Genomic DNA, 16,294 nt, shown 5'->3' on the forward strand with positions numbered 1-16,294 from the left:
TGTAGAGAGGGGACTGCTATTTCGGCGGGGGAAATCTTTATAAATAGAACTGTCTGGAACAATGAACAAGGCTTCTTCTCAAACTGAGAGAACCTTGGCGAGCATTTAGACCAAAATGTGGACTCACGTTTCAAAGAAAGTGCCGAAAGATTACGTGTCTTTTTTTTTGGGCTACGTGCCATGTTAAATGGTTTACAAGGTGAATCACGACTGAATTTAATTGCGAACCAAGTTGATTCAGTCGAACAAGAGACGTAAAAAAAAAAACAACGATACATTCTATAAATTAGTACCTGAATTACACCAATAAACCAAGCACATTTTGGGGGGAACAAAGCAGTTGCAACTATATAGAGATTTTTTAAGAAGCAGTATAGACTGCCATGTTATATGTGATTTTTAGTTATCCACAAATCAACCCACTTGCCCTCAAATTTCATTAGCACTCAAAGAAATGATATTTGACCTTGCGAGTCCAACATTAAGCCGCAAAGTCATCCATCTACACGCCAGTGTATGTAAACAGAAAAAGCTTACCGCTTACCTGTTCTGTCTTTATCACATTTCGACTTTGATTTGTGCGCTATTTACGTGCCGTTTACTCTCGTTACAGCACCCGACCGAATATCAATGAAACAAATTCAGGAGAACGTCATTGTCACAAAACCACGCCTTCAAAGGAGCGCATCAGAAACCCTGTCCCATGAAAGGTGGGAAAAATAATAATTAGGTCAAATGTGGAGTGTTGATTCGTAATGAGGTTATTGCGGATTTAATCTTCTGTGGGTAAAATGAAAACAATTCTATTTGGCAGACCTCCCAAGCAGAGCAATCATCTCAAACTTGCATTGCTTTCAAGGGGGGTGAAATTTTACAGCTTACGAAATCGTCTGCTCTCTTTCTCCCTCACCTCTGCGCTTTCGCGTTCCCGTGGGGGACACGCACTGCGTTGCTGCTGAGATAGCACAGCGATGTAGCCCACAAAATTCGCCACAGCAGTGTCCTCTTCAGAATACAGCTACACCACCCAGGCACAGATTAATAGACTTTGCAGCATTTCATTGCATCAGTCAACAGTGCCTTAACTGTGTGTTTTAGACAATTGTGAGTAATTTAGGAGAGGGTAAAGACAGAGGAACACCTACTGGACTAAAGAAATACCATGGCGAGACTGAGAGACTGGTTGCTGGCATTAGTAATGTGTCTGACCACATGGGACACTAGTGTTCTTGCCCACAAACATTTGAAAGGTCTATTAAGGATGTTCAAATAGAGAACTGTATGAAATGACTTATCTGGGTATGTGATACCCATACATAGCATACATGCATCCTATTGCACACAATAATCCCAATATAGTGCATGTTTGGGTATCATCGTTTTCACCATTCTGTGTGTGTGCGTGTGTACGCATGCGTGTGCGTGTTGACACGTGCATGTGTGTGTGTGTGTGTACGCGTGTGCTTGGGGGGGTGACCTCTGTGACTGAGGAAGAAAGGTAAGAGATCTGCCCGAGATGAATGAGTCTGTTGGTTCCTCCCCCACTGCAGCCATTAATCTAGCACTGTAACACACTGTAGTCATTATTAATCTAGCACTGTAACACACACTGTAGTCATTATTAATCTAGCACTGTAACACACACTGCAGTCATTATTAATCTAGCACTGTGACACACGGTAGTCATTATTAATCTAGCACTGTGACACACGGTAGTCATTATTAATCTAGCACTGTGACACACTGTAGTCATTATTAATCTAGCACTGTAACACACTGTAGTCATCATTAATCTAGCACTGTGACACACTGTAGTCATTATTAATCTAGCACTGTAACACACGGTAGTCATTATTAATCTAGCACTGTGACACACGGTAGTCATTATTAATCTAGCACTGTAACACATGTAGTCATCATTAATCTAGCACTGTAACACACGGTAGTCATTATTAGTCTAGCACTGTAACACACGGTAGTCATTATTAATCTAGCCCTGTAACACACTGTAGTCATCATTAATCTAGCACTGTGACACACTGTAGTCATCATTAATATAGCACTGTAACACACGGTAGTCATCATTCACTTCAGGTCTAGCTGGGTCTAGTTTAAGATCAGATGGGTACTGGAACATAACCATTAATAGAAGCTTCAGCCAAACCATGCCATCAGTGGTGCATGCAAAACGAATGTGATGTATGGGGCTCTAGCCAATTAAGTGGACTGCACTGTGGCCATGGGGAGCTGCCTGTTAAACCAAATCAGATGGCGGTAATGAGATGAACTGTCATGTCAGAGTGATTAGTGTGCTGTTGATCATTGAAATGACTAGATGAGATTGGCTGCAGTGGATATAGGTACTTGCCCTGTGATGGACTGGAGACCTGTCCAGGGTGTTTCCCCACCTCTCACTCATCAGATGAGGGCCAACCCCCCCCCCCCCCCCCCCAGAAGTATGGCAATGCTAAATGTTTGCAGTTTGGTGTGCAGAGTAATGGAGTAGTATATTAGTTATTATGACAGTCTGAGCAGTGCAGTGGGACAGCATGAGGTATGGAGTGTTCTGGACTTTGGGGAGTTTCCTGGACATTTCTGGGACATTCTGGGCCTGATTTTGTCCTTGTAGTGTTGAGAGAAGAGGTGACACTAAACTGCTTTGGGGCAGGGGGGGCATCCATGTAATACAGACAGTTTGGAGGTTACTTTATATAAACCACACAATGCTAGGAAATGTTAAATACTACTAAGAAAACTGAAGTACAGTAGTCCTGTAAGGAAAGGTAGTAGGGTCGCTGGGCTGCTGATTGGTTTTGGTTTGGCAAACTGAACTACACTCATTCTAAACTATACCATACTATACTCATTCACTGGTTTGGCAGACTGAACTACACTCATTCTAAACTATACCATACTAAACTCATTCACTGGTTTGGCAGACTGAACTACACTCATTCTAAACTATACCATACTATACTCATTCACTGGTTTGGCAAACTGAACTACACTCATTCTAAACTATACCATACTATACTCATTCACTGGTGCAGTGTGTAGCACTGTGCCAGTTATATGGCATGAACAAACCAGTTAAAATCACCATCCTGACTGAATCCCATTTTCATTTCCACCCCATCCCGACTTCACCCCCCTTCCACCGGTCTCTCCCCTTGTTCACTGCTCTCCTCATGGTGCCTGGTTGAAGTATTCAGAGAGGCTCATGGTGAGGTTCTGTCATCTTTAAACAGGATAAACCAGAGTCACAGAATTACAGAATACCAGGATAAAACAGAGTTAGAGGTTTACAAAATACCAGGAAAAACCAGTCACAGAATTACAGATTACACAGTGTCCCATTATTGGCCTCTATTGAAAAGTAAACCTATGTTAGCAATAAGGAAGTTAAAAAAAAATTAGAAGCCTGGATGTGACATCAGTTAGAGGATAAATGCAAAAGTCAGGAGGATAGAAATATTGTCCAGTGTTTATCAGAAAAAAGTAGAAAATCATGGTTCATGTCATGGTCTGTTATTAAACCAGAAACAGCTCAGTGCTTATGTCACTGTCCACGCTGACAGCAGGCAAAGCGCCAGGGTGACGGATTCGAACCAAACCTTAACGCAGTGACTTTGGATCTTCCTTCATTTCCTCTCAACGCAGTAAGGAGCATTGTACCGGTGATTCCACAGATGTAGCCGGATTTCTGATGTAGGTGGATTAGGGGTACAGTTTGGGTGGATCAGGAGCACATAGGCCAATCTAGAAACACACAAAACATTTACATAAACATTTGGATACAGGAACATGGATAGAAATACCAGATATTGAGAAAAAAAATCATTTAAGTTCTCATAAAACTCATCTGGTGAAACACCTTAGCAAGCGATAGGACCAAGCGACATAGTATGATATATATATTTAAGGATGACGCCTGTGACCGTAGTAAATAGGCGAATATCGAATCAACCATACGCCTCTGGCGCCCTCATGTGGCTGCAAGGAGTTTCTCTTCAAATTACGTTTTATTACTGCGTCAGCTAATATGCTCAGGTGGAAGAGAAGAGAAGCACACCATTTTGCAAACGTAACAAACAGAGTAAAAAATGTCGAGTATGGATGTTATCAAGGCAATAATTAAATTCCACTCTCATTCTGTTGATGCATTGCAAGGAAGCAACTCTTGATTAACAGAAAGCAATTCGTTTCCTTGATTGGGAGACACATTATTTAGAGATACATAATTTACACACTCAGTTGGTATCGCACTGACGGTACTCCATGAGGACCGACCGAAGCAGTTTGGTCTGATATGAGACTGACAGGTGAATATAAGGATTGCGACAGGTCAAACAAATGTCTACAAATCAGCGGTCTCTAACCCTCAGGGGTGTCTGGGCGGACTGCTTTTTTTTTATCAGTGAATATTTTCAAGCCTCCGATGTGGTGCTATTACTTTGTAATTTATATTCCGCGCCCTTAGGTGGCGGTAATGCGTAATTACGGCCAGCCAACATATATCCCTACGCAAGAGTGAAAGCAAGCCTTCAGACAAATGACAAATGCTACTCATAGGGACAACAGAAAAATCCACTCATAGTGTTTAGTTGCGGTGGAATTATCAGCGTCAGAACGTGTTTATTTCAGCAGTTCTGTCGTTTACGAACAACGTTCTAGGAAGACTTCTCCGTGTTGTTATTTGGGTAATATAATTTTGACAACCTGTTGTTTTGCAAGTTACCAATTAGCGAAACTTGCTAATTTTAAGAATGCTTGATTCGTGACTGTAGTTGGTTCAATTTGTTCCTAAAATCGACGAGCCTCGTCATTTGGTAAATGGAAAATTAACATGTAAAGTTGAGATGTTAATCCTTTGGGAGATCCGTTGATTCTTCGGGCTAGACTGCCGACAGCTCTGCTCCATTGTTTCCATCTATCGGATCCTATGAGAGTGTTACAATTGAAAACAAACAGCTTTAGGGAACTTAGACGGCGTCATAACTGGAGTAATGTCTGTTTCTCTCTTGGTAGTTTAAACTGTTTAACTGTTGAAATGATAATATTCTGCCTGCTATGTAACATCAGTCACTTAGTTGTTTTGGTTGGGCAGAATGATGGGTTGGACTCGCCTGGAAATTGTACTAAAAATACTGTTCATATACAAGAGGTGAACCTTAAAATACCATGTACAATTTACTGCTAGTTATCTCTCCTCAAGACAGACGGCTGCGGTGTTGTGTTGATATGTTTTAGTTGGACAGGCTTCACACTAGACTGCCATATTGAGGTTGATGTCTTTTGGTACTGGTTTATATAGGGTTGGGGCAACAAGCAGAGATCCAGAAGACTGACAACCCTTGTAAGAGAGAGTTCTCTTTGGACTGACATTACTGTAGTGCATGGGCCAATCTTTAGATAGCATTAAGTGAACCAGCCACTCAAGAGTCCAGACAATTTTAAAATCTCCACTAACTGAACTCCTGAGCAAATGTCAACCGAATTCAGAGCATCTTGGTTTTCTGCAGTTCTTCAGTGACTGAACTGTTTCACTTTTGTCTGTATGACATTTTGATCCCCTCCAACTTCAAAGGCGTAAACAATCCATCATCCAACCTGTACATGCCTGTCTATGTATACCAACCTGCGTATGTCTATGTATACCAACCTGTACATGCCTGTCTACAGTATCCCAACCTGTATATGTCTATCTATACCAACCTGCGTATGTCTGTCTATACCAACCTGTGTATGTCTATGTATCCCAACCTGTATATGCCTGTCTATCTATCCCAACCTGCGTATGTCTGTCTATACCAACCTGTGTATGTCTATGTATCCCAACCTGTGTATGTCTGTCTATACCAACCTGTGTATGTCTATCTATCCCAACCTGTATATGTCTGTCTATCTATCCCAACCTGTATATGTCTGTCTATCTATCCCAACCTGTATATGTCTGTCTATGTATCCCAACCTGTGTATGTCTATCTATCCCAACCTGCGTATGTGTGTCTAGCCCAGAAAAAAGCAGGGTGGAGTTTACCTGTGCTCTACACTCTGCACTGAGGAGCCAGACACATGAGCAGCTTGTTTTCCTGTGTTTCAGACCATGCTGTGGTTTGTCTGGCAGTATGTGTACACTTGTTTTCCTGTGTTTCAGACCATGCTGTGGTTTGTCTGGCAGTATGTGTACACTTGTTTTCCTGTGTTTCAGACCATGCTGTGGTTTGTCTGGCAGTATGTGTACACTTGTTTTCCTGTGTTTCAGACCATGCTGTGGTTTGTCTGGCAGTATGTGTACACTTGTTTTCCTGTGTTTCAGACCATGCTGTGGTTTGTCTGGCAGTATGTGTACACTTGTTTTCCTGTGTTTCAGACCATGCTGTGGTTTGTCTGGCAGTATGTGTACACTTGTTTTCCTGTGTTTCAGACCATGCTGTGGTTTGTCTGGCAGTATGTGTACACTTGTTTTCCTGTGTTTCAGACCATGCTGTGGTTTGTCTGGCAGTATGTGTACACTTGTTTTCCTGTGTTTCAGACCATGCTGTGGTTTGTCTGGCAGTATGTGTACACTTGTTTTCCTGTGTTTCAGACCATGCTGTGGTTTGTCTGGCAGTATGTGTACACTTGTTTTCCTGTGTTTCAGACCATGCTGTGGTTTGTCTGGCAGTATGTGTACACTTGTTTTCCTGTGTTTCAGACCATGCTGTGGTTTGTCTGGCAGTATGTGTACACTTGTTTTCTGCGGTTCTGGCTGAAATGGTTTCTCAGGCAGATCACGGGCAGGTGTGAGCTGCAGAGGATTTGTGCCAACTGCAAAGCAGGAGCACCGAGGACAGCAAAGGCAGGTGAGGAACATTTGAGTTTAATCTGGAGACAGGTGAGGAACGTCTTTGAGTTTAATCTCGAGACAGGTGAGGAATGTCTTTGAGTTTAATCTGGAGACAGGTGAGGAACATTTGGAGTTTAATCTGGAGACAGGTGAGGAACATTTTTGAGTTTAATCTGGAGACAGGTGAGGAACGTGTTTATAGCTCATGCCTGAATGTTTTGTTGTCTCTTTTCAGAGCATTCACTCAGGTCGTCGAAGAGCACGGTAAGATGGCCTAGCTGCTCATGCACCAACTGACACCGACAGATCTCTGTGTGTCAGACTCAAGAATGTAAACAGGTCCTCAGCTAATATATTTGAGAACCGTTGTCCTTAAGCCTGAATAGATGCTATGCAGTAATCATGTGACTGTGTGTCAGTTTAACTTCACTTTGAATAACTGAGTCGACTGACTGAGTTAATCCTGAATCTGTTTGACTCGTAGTGTAATAGATCAGTAGACATGACAGTTACACTACTGAGACACAGTTCATCCCAATGACAAATGTCATCACAGGCAGCACTGTTTGGCCCATTGGACTAATGAAGTGATTGACTCATTCTTTTGCTTGCAGGTGCTGCGAGGTGCAGTGGATGTGAAGGAAGATGCAGTGGAAAACTGTGTGGCTCAAATCATGAAGGAAAAGAATATTAAAGAACAGAGTGATCCAGAGTAGGTTTGTCTTATGGCCCCAGGTTTTATGATATACCAGATTGGAAAGTACTTCGTTCTAGCACCTGTTTCAGTTGAAGTGTCAGTTCAAAACTGGCTTTAAACTCTTTACAAATGTCAACACTTCAGGTCCTTTCCCATCATTACCTGTGCTTCTCTGTATTTAGGATGATATTCTTGTCTGAAGACAAGATTTTGGTCTTAATTATTAAGAGATGCAGAATATCATATCAGTGCTTTGTCTGAATGTTACATTTTTAAATCTTATTTTTTTACAGATAAAGTGTTTACTGATGAGGTGTTTACTGTTTACTGATGAGATGTTTACTGATGAGGTGTTGACTGCGCACTGATGAAGTGTTTACTGATGAAGTGTTTACTGATGAGGTGTTTACTGTTTACTGATGAGGTGTTTACTGATGAGATGTTTACTGATGAGGTGTTGACTGTGCACTGATGAAGTGTTTACTGATGAGGTGTTTACTGATGAGATGTTTACTGAGGCGTGTCATTGTGAAGGTTGAGGAGTAAAGGGGCTTTGTCTCCTAAAGGTTTAAGGTGCGTCTGCGGCAGTGTCTGATGCAGATCAGTGGCTATAACAGCCTGTATGTGAGTGTGGAGGAGCTCAGAAAACAAGGATTTGATTCTGAGAATGAAGCACATGAGCAGATGCTCCTGAAGGTAAGTCACTCTCCACATTAACAGACGCTAGGCCATTTTCTCCAAATGGATCAGACTTTACATGGTGCTGCTCTTTCAATCCAAAACATCTTGAAACCAATTAAACCTTTTGTGTAACCCAACATTGTAGCCGTTTGTTGTTAATTAAGTGAAGGTGGCTTTTGTTCTGGATGTGCGCTAACACACCAAAGGCAAAATCAGACTGTGATCAAACTCTGGGTGATGACACAGGGCCAAAGCAGGAGTTTGTGAAGTTTTATTTAGCTTTGTCCACCTTGACTTCGCCTGTTAACTTGACTAAACTGATTTAAATTCATTCGCCCTTTGTTTGCTCTTCACATGGAGCTTGCCCTTTGCCCTGTGACACACTGACCCTTAGAACAGTGATGTGTTGTGTTTGTGAAGTGGAAAAGTCTGCTGTGTTTGTAGCTATGGAACCTGCTGATGCCAGCAGTCAAGCTGGAGAGCAGAATCACCAAACAGTGGGGCGACATTGGTTTCCAAGGCGACGACCCGAAGACTGACTTCAGAGGAATGGGCATGCTAGGCCTGACCAACCTTGTGTAAGTGTTGAGTGTGTGTCGTGACTGAGGTGCTGTGTGTGTGTGTGTCGTGACTGAGGTGCTGTGTGTGTGTGTGTCGTGACTGAGGTGCTGAGTGTGTGTGTGTCCTGACTGAGGTGTTGAGTGTGTGTGTGTCCTGACTGAGGTGCTGAGTGTGTGTCGTGACTGAGGTGCTGTGTGTGTGTGTGTCGTGACTGAGGTGCTGTGTGTGTGTGTGTCGTGACTGAGGTGCTGTGTGTGTGTGTGTCGTGACTGAGGTGTTGAGTGTGAGTCGTGACTGAGGTGTTGAGTGTGTGGCGTGACTGAGGTGTTGAGTGTGTGTCGTGACTGAGGTGTTGAGTGTGTGCGCGTGTTGAGGGTAGATAAATGGAGTCATTTTAATGGTCCAGTGTAAATAACAGTCAGGAACGGGAGGATAGTTCAGATGAGGCAGTGATGGGCAGGGTCGTGCAGTGCCGTGTTGCCATGGGGACACTTCTTCACCAGGCAGGTGAGAAGAAACAGTGAAGGACACCTGCACTGGTCCTCAGTCTCCTTCACTGGTGTGGACTCCACCTGCACTGGTCCTCAGTCTTCTTCACTGGTGTGGACTTCTGAGAGATGAAGCATGTGGGACAACATTGGGTTAGAAGAACCATGTCTGGGGTGGTGAGGGAGAGATGCGGTCAATCACAGATTGTTGGTGAAACACTGATGTGGTCATGCAGTGACAGCCATGGTGCTTTCATTTACTGAATCTTCACCGGTAAAATCAACAGTAACACAATAAACAGTTACTGAGTTGTGGTAATCTTGACAGTAATGTGACAATTGGGTGAAGTATGAAAATAAACGGAAACTTAGAGAATGATCTTAAACTTGGAGCGCTTAATGTGAATACACTGTAAAATATGGTAATGTAAGATCAGAGATGAGAGAGAAGTGACCTTTGAGTTAGGTTCAGGGTCAGGGTTAGGGTTAGAGTGAGGGGATTCATGGCTCTTACAGACACATTACCTGGTCTGATTGCTGTGGCAGGTTCTTCAGTGAGACGTACACCAGTACAGCACGACGGGTCCTGTCTCACGCCAGCCATCCCAAACAGGGGTAAGCTTTCCATCGCACTAACCCGTAGGTCAAAAGCGTTTTAAGTGTGAGTGGGTGTGGAATGGGTGAGATGAAGAGACGTGTTTATTGGAAGGTTTCGCTGTATTTCAGTTACTCATACGCCATCGTGGGGATAAATCTGACTGAGATGGCCTACAGTCTACTGAAGAACGGAGCTCTGAAGTCGCATTTTTACAACACGGTTCCAGGCAAACCTCAGCTTCAGCATTTCCAACAACTTTTCTGTGAGTAACCCTGCACAACTTGCAGGACACACACACACACACGCACGCACACACACACACACCACGTCCTCATTCTCTCTCTCTCATACACACATACATATTCACTCACTCTCTCACACATACAAACTCTTCTTATGGCACATGCGCACACACACACACACACTCACACACTCTCTCACTCCTACGCTCTGTCTCTCTTTCACAAACACACGCTCTCAGTAACTCAATGGAAATCATCTCTCCACTGAGCTGCTTCTGTACTATCTGTCGTGTGTGTGAAAGAACAGACCAATGTCTGTAGAGATGTCACTCCATTCATCTGCGTCTGTCTTTTCTGCCGTGCTGGTCATCTGAATGATGCACTGATCACAAGATGTTTGGATTTGGCCTAATGTCTCTGTTACTCTCTGGGCAAGTTACCTGACCTAATGTCTCTGTTATTCTCTGGGCAGGTTACCTGGCCTAATGTCTCTGTTATTCTCTGGGCAGGTTACCTGGCCTAATGTCTCTGTTATTCTCTGGGCAGGTTACCTGGCCTAATGTCTCTGTTATTCTCTGGGCAGGTTACCTGGTGTACGAGTTTGATAAGTTCTGGGTGGAGGAGCAGCCTGAGAGTATCATGGAGTTCAATCTGTACAGGGAGAAATTTCACGACAAAGTGAAGCTGCTTCTGCTGGACCCCAGCATCACTCTCATCTTAACAGTGGAGCCTAAAAACTGACTGAAACTTAAAGAGACTGAACGGTTTAAATGAAAGAGGTTCATTGTTTAAATGCGTGCTGATGAGTCTAAATGAACACCTCATGCATACAGGACGAATGGACAACACTCTCTCTAATAGAATATTCATTTTACTCCTGTATAGTCTGCTTTTTACACACAAAAACATTATGGCCTTCAGACAAAGGTTAAGTCTGAATTAGATTACGTTCTAAATTGACATTTTTCGGTTAAAACGTAGATCAGGACTAGTCTTAGTCTCTGTCTGGGAGAGACTGGTTTTAATCTGAAAGACCATTCCAGAACATAAAGCAGGTGTGGGCGGGACTAAATGAAGAGGTAAGGAGGTTTGTAAAGGTCTGATTGGCTGATGGGTTGGGGGATGAGGCAGTACACAGAGCTGACTGAGTAATTCAATTCAAACCTTAATACTTCAGTTAACCGCAGGTATGTTTATCATTTCTTTTTTAAAAATATTGTGTTTTGTCATCTCAGGAATCGATATTTATACTGTTATCATCACCGTGTCCTTATATCAGTTAATTAAGGAATTGTCACTTTTTCTGTTTTGTAATTGTCTTGCACAGTACTTGCATGTGTTAATGGTTTGTTTGTGCTAAATCCCCCCACAGACTAATAATGGACTTGTTTTCTTTGTTTGTGATTCTCGGTGAGTCATTCCTGATGACATCCCCTGTTGGCAATATTAAGACTGAAATAGCACAGCAGCGTATGTTGGTTTGCTACCTGCACTAAAGTGTGTGTGTGTGTGTGTGTGTGTGTGTGTTATTTATGACCGCTTTCGCACAGGATTTGTACCTTTGTAGTCCTGATCAGCTGACTGAATGTTACAAACAATAGATAATAAATCAGAGGGGCAAGCAAACAGCATCTGTCACTGATATAAATAAGAGTTTATTCTTCCCAAGGCTCAACAGAGCTTTCATTTTTACAAAAGCATCTTGTTAGACGTCTGTGCATGTCTTCTTTCTTCTCAACGTTCTCAGTTAAACCGTGGGTTTAGAGGGTTGTGACCGTGTCGGGCCAACACACAAACAAACAAACAAACAAACAAACAAACAAACAAAAACTGCCCTGCCGGACAAAGGACTAATTCATACCAAACATTATACACCTTTAAAATACTACAAATACTCAGTAAAAACATACTGTCTTAAATTAAAACATTCTGAAAACACCGGACATCACAACACATTAAAAATCACGCCATTAAGGAGAGGATGCGGTGAAAGAAGACCAGAGACTGGACAAGTCTAGACACGTCACACGACGGCTCCACGGTCTGGTCCTGTGTTTACGGTGGAATTCCTCTGCTGTTGTACAATTCACATAGTTCATGATGTACTATACATTCTCACTGACTGCATTCAGTCACAGGACCTTGAGTACAAATAAATTACATGGGCGCTTGTCTGGACATCCGTCAGCTTCGCTGGTACGGGTGGAGCTCTGTGTGGGTCTGTGTTATTCCATTTGTGAAAACTTGCACTAGGTTGTTTTTTTCTGGTCGTTAGTCTACACAGCCGCCTCAATCTGCTGCCTGGACATCATCATCGCTCTCTTCAGCTGCTCAAAGGACACAAACATCACAACGTTCCACGAGCCTAGCCGCAGGAAGGACGGAACAAACCTGACGAGAGAGAGAGACAACAAAGGCCTTCAGTAGGGCTTCAGTAGGCCGTGTTACAGTGGCATGTAGGGAGTGTTACAGTGATAAGGGGCATGTGAAACACTGGTCATAAATCAAGTCAACTCATGAATCATCATCTGATAACAAATCAGTGGTGTGTGTGTGTGTGTGTGAATGCTCAGGCTTTCTAGACAGCAGTGGTTTGCATCTGTGTTAGTGTGTTTGTGTGGTGTGACAGATTTCTCACCCCTTATAGAAGGCAGTGGGCCCTTCCTTGGTCATCATGGTCCAGGCGCAGTTGATGGCGCTGGAGTACTGCCCTGGGGGAGAGTTCATGTACCGTGTCTTCACCACGTCCACCGGAGAGGCGATCACCGTGGTGATAAAGCCCGCCCCAAATGCAGACACAAAATGACATGGCAGGTTGTCTGTAATCACATGAAGGACAGTGGTTAAGATTATGCATTACACACAGAATAGTGTAAAACAAGAATTGTTCAAACGTGACATTGTACCAGTAAAATAAGTGGTGCTTCATTTACAGATAAGTTTCAAGTTTATTTAGAGCCCGATATCACTGTTTACAGTCTCAAAGGGCTTTACAGGCCACAACAGTCAAATCCAAACAGGACAGTACCCCCTGACTTAACAGTCTACTGAGAAAACAGGTCAGAAAAAACTAGTCCCTGCTGCGCAGCCTTGACTCTGAGGTGTCTAACAGGTGAGGCAGATGACTGTACAGGTGTCTAACAAGTAGGGTTGGGTATTGTTTGGGTTTTTTCTGATACCGGTGCTAAAACAATACTTCTAAAATGGTGCCGATGCCTGAACCGATACTTAAAAATATAATAATAAGCACAAAACAAAGGTCGACGTCATTCAAGAACAGCTTTGTTATTTCTAAGGCAAATTTAAACTTCAAATTATAACACTTTCAATATATAAATCAACACAAAATGTTTAACAAATTTACATAACATTCACTGTGGAGATGGAGCAGCACAGTGCCTAGATGATTATATTGTTTTCTTATCTTCCGAATGGACCCATAAAACTAAGACATTCTCTTATGCTGTAATGTGAAATCCTTATGCAGACCATTTTTATCAGAAGCCAAATCAGGACAAGATAAACCACAGGATGATGATTAACATTTTGTCCGCTAATTGTCTAGTTATGGGAGTAGCCTGTGTGGTAGTATAAAGTACCACTCTGTCTATAGAAGAACAGTGGGTTCTTTAGACGTTCTACTTTTTTCTTCATCCTACAATCCCCGTGCTCCTACTGCCAGACAACACAGACACACAGAGACCCTCAGGAACACACACCTGACATGAGTCTGTTTTTCAGGATGGCCTCTTTAATGAGGTCATAGGACACCAGCTCAGTGCAGTTCACAAGGGCATTCCTGGTGATATTTGGCAGTGTTCCTGATGAGAGAGACAAAAACAGTTATGAAAATATGTTCACTTCATCAAAAACAAGACCATTTAGTCATTATTCTCCAGAATTCGATTGCCCAAAACACCAAAAAAAATTCTCAACCATTCCTGAAGAACATCTCTAAATGTTCTGTCCATTCTGATCAATGCACAACATCTGTACAAAATGTTCAAAATTAGACGGGTTTTCTTTTTTTAGACCGTTTTATGTGTAAATACTACATTTGTGAGAACATGTGGGTTACACTGCCTTTCCTGTTTACAGAGCACTAATCCTCTTAATGCCACACTGGAAAGTGTGGATGGTCCCCAAGACCACGCCCTCACGGTGGGGCACTGACCTTTCCAAAGGCCCCGTACCCCCTCCTGCAGGAAGATCTGTCTGTAGGCTTGCATCGTGCCATTGTAGCGTCGTGCGACGCCTTGCAGGTTCATCTGGGCCTGGAATCGCACTTTGACCACATCTGTAGGTTGAGCCATAGAAACCGCCATTGCTCCTGTGGTGCAGCCAGCCAGAATACGCATCATCACACCTGGGTCTGGGGAGACAGAGAGAGACAGGACTTAAACCACAACCAGCAGGGAAAAGTCTGGCTGGTATCATAGGGAGTTTTGCTCAGTCACATTTAGTCTCCATATACACACACGCACATACTCACTGTCTTTGCCACCAGTATAGAAGCTCTTCACATTATCATAGAGGCCGATTCGAATGGAAGCAAAAGCCATCTGTCTCTGAAGTCCGGCCACGAGGCCATTGTAGAGGGAGCGTGGCCCCTCAGTCCGCACCATGGTGCTAATCGTCCCAAAGACACCTCTGTATCGGATGCCCTTGGCTGCCTGGGACACGGTCTTCTCTCCCTGGATCTGAATCACAGCAGAGACAGGGAGTAAGACAGGGCGTAAGACAGGGAGTAAGACAGGGCGTGAGCTGAGGCCAAACAGGCATCAGAAGATAGTGGATGCTGAAGTTAAGAATGAGGACAGTAAAGTTTACAAACAATGGCAGGGAAAAGACACCTAGTTTGCCTGCTAACACCTGTTTTACTTTTCAGATTTCTCTTTTTGCATATGCCTTTGAGAATTCTTTCAACTAATTACAAATGAACATTTTCCCAGAAAAACTAAACCTATTCAAAGTGAATTTATTTGCTTTGGATCCCATGTAAGTGCAGTCAGATACCAGTGAATACATGCAGATGAGCATCAGTGTCAGACAAGGGTCCAATCGCACTGTGACTAATGAGACCTTAGAGGACTGGCTGTACCTGCAGTCTGACTTTGGCAGTGTCTAACGGGAACGTAACGAGGTCAGCGATGCAAGCCGCAGTGCCCGCGCTCAGAACCTTCACACCCAGAGGAGGGGGCACATCAGACGGCCTCAGTCCCACCATCTTTACAGCTACAGAGAGAGAGACAGGTGGATGCACACTGACAGAAAGAGAAAGATATTGGTACACATCTTCATTAAAATCATCTAAAAATTATAATTCGTTTATTCTCTTCAGTCTCAGTCAAACCTGAGAGTCCTAACAGCTCTTTGAATGTCAGTGATAAACAGAACACTTGTACTTTGTGAAGTACCAATTTATAGCGAGGCTATGAGTGAATTATGAAGATGAAATTGATTAATTGAATAACTTACATTGCTAATCCAACAGCGCAGCGGACGGTTTGCTGATGTGTTCGGAGGAGTTTAAATGAGAAGGCATCTCCTTCTTTCCTTATATATCATCCTCACAGACTTTTTTCTGTCCAACAGTTTGAGAGAGGCGTTTCTCCCAGTCAAAGTCCACATGCTGGCTCAGAGCCATAGTTCACTCAGCAACCCAGGGCAGAAAAGCACTCACGTTTGAGTAAATAACCTCCAACCTGTACCCACAAAAGTGGGTGGAAACTTGATGAAATGACATGGTTTTATGTTTGAATATTTGCAAGATTTTGTCCATTTGCCAAAGAAATAAGGATGAGGTCTCAGCCATCTCAGCAGACTGATAGTAGAAAACAGTTTAAACACAGCCACCATGTTTAATGTCTGTGAGCATTAGTGAAAAAAACGCGTGTCTGGAAAAGGTGATCTACAAAATACTTTAAATATTTAAACAAGAGAAGTTCATCTGGTTTCCATGCAGTTTCTGTGGATGACCTCCTAACAAATGTTTCTCGTAAACGTAGTGTAGGTGATAGTTCACAGCAAAACACCACCACAGCGTAGGGGGCTCGATCAAGCTCTCAGCCAATAGGAACGAGGGTGTGACAGACAGTGCCTGTGGGCTGAGAGATGTGATTGGCAGTTTGACACACTCTCTGACCACAGTTACAGGTGAAAGATATGTATGTTCTACCATATACAGTATAAATAAGA

The 16,294-nt window shown here is 43.1% G+C and overlaps 2 protein-coding genes across 3 annotated transcripts; one reads left to right on the top strand and one right to left on the bottom strand.

Moving 5' to 3' along the window:
- The first annotated feature begins 4,555 nt into the window (after positions 1-4,555).
- On the top strand, positions 4,556-11,612 carry elmod2 (ELMO/CED-12 domain containing 2). The gene is made up of 9 exons (XM_030788043.1): positions 4,556-4,700; positions 6,698-6,845; positions 7,065-7,093; positions 7,444-7,541; positions 8,093-8,222; positions 8,652-8,785; positions 9,803-9,871; positions 9,983-10,116; positions 10,680-11,612. The coding sequence occupies exons 2-9, from the start codon at positions 6,701-6,703 to the stop codon at positions 10,835-10,837; spliced, it is 897 nt and encodes a 298-aa protein (XP_030643903.1). The 5' UTR covers positions 4,556-4,700; positions 6,698-6,700; the 3' UTR covers positions 10,838-11,612.
- Positions 11,613-11,727: 115 nt separating this feature from the next.
- On the bottom strand, positions 11,728-15,646 carry ucp1 (uncoupling protein 1). 2 transcript variants are annotated; one of them, XM_030788042.1, is made up of 7 exons: positions 15,575-15,646; positions 15,198-15,331; positions 14,589-14,796; positions 14,271-14,468; positions 13,816-13,917; positions 12,735-12,915; positions 11,728-12,487 (listed from the first exon to the last, which is right to left on the bottom strand). In XM_030788042.1, exons 2-7 carry the CDS (start codon positions 15,321-15,323, stop codon positions 12,373-12,375), a joined length of 930 nt encoding a protein of 309 aa, XP_030643902.1. In that variant the 5' UTR covers positions 15,324-15,331; positions 15,575-15,646; the 3' UTR covers positions 11,728-12,372. The 2 variants fall into 2 exon arrangements, with proteins under 2 accessions (XP_030643902.1, XP_030643901.1); XM_030788041.1 differs by having other exon boundaries at positions 15,198-15,360; positions 15,575-15,645.
- Between the last annotated feature and the right edge of the window lie 648 nt (positions 15,647-16,294).

The sequence above is a fragment of the Chanos chanos genome, chromosome 11 (assembly GCF_902362185.1).
Source record: "Chanos chanos chromosome 11, fChaCha1.1, whole genome shotgun sequence".
In the NCBI taxonomy this organism is placed as follows: Eukaryota; Metazoa; Chordata; class Actinopteri; order Gonorynchiformes; family Chanidae; genus Chanos; species Chanos chanos.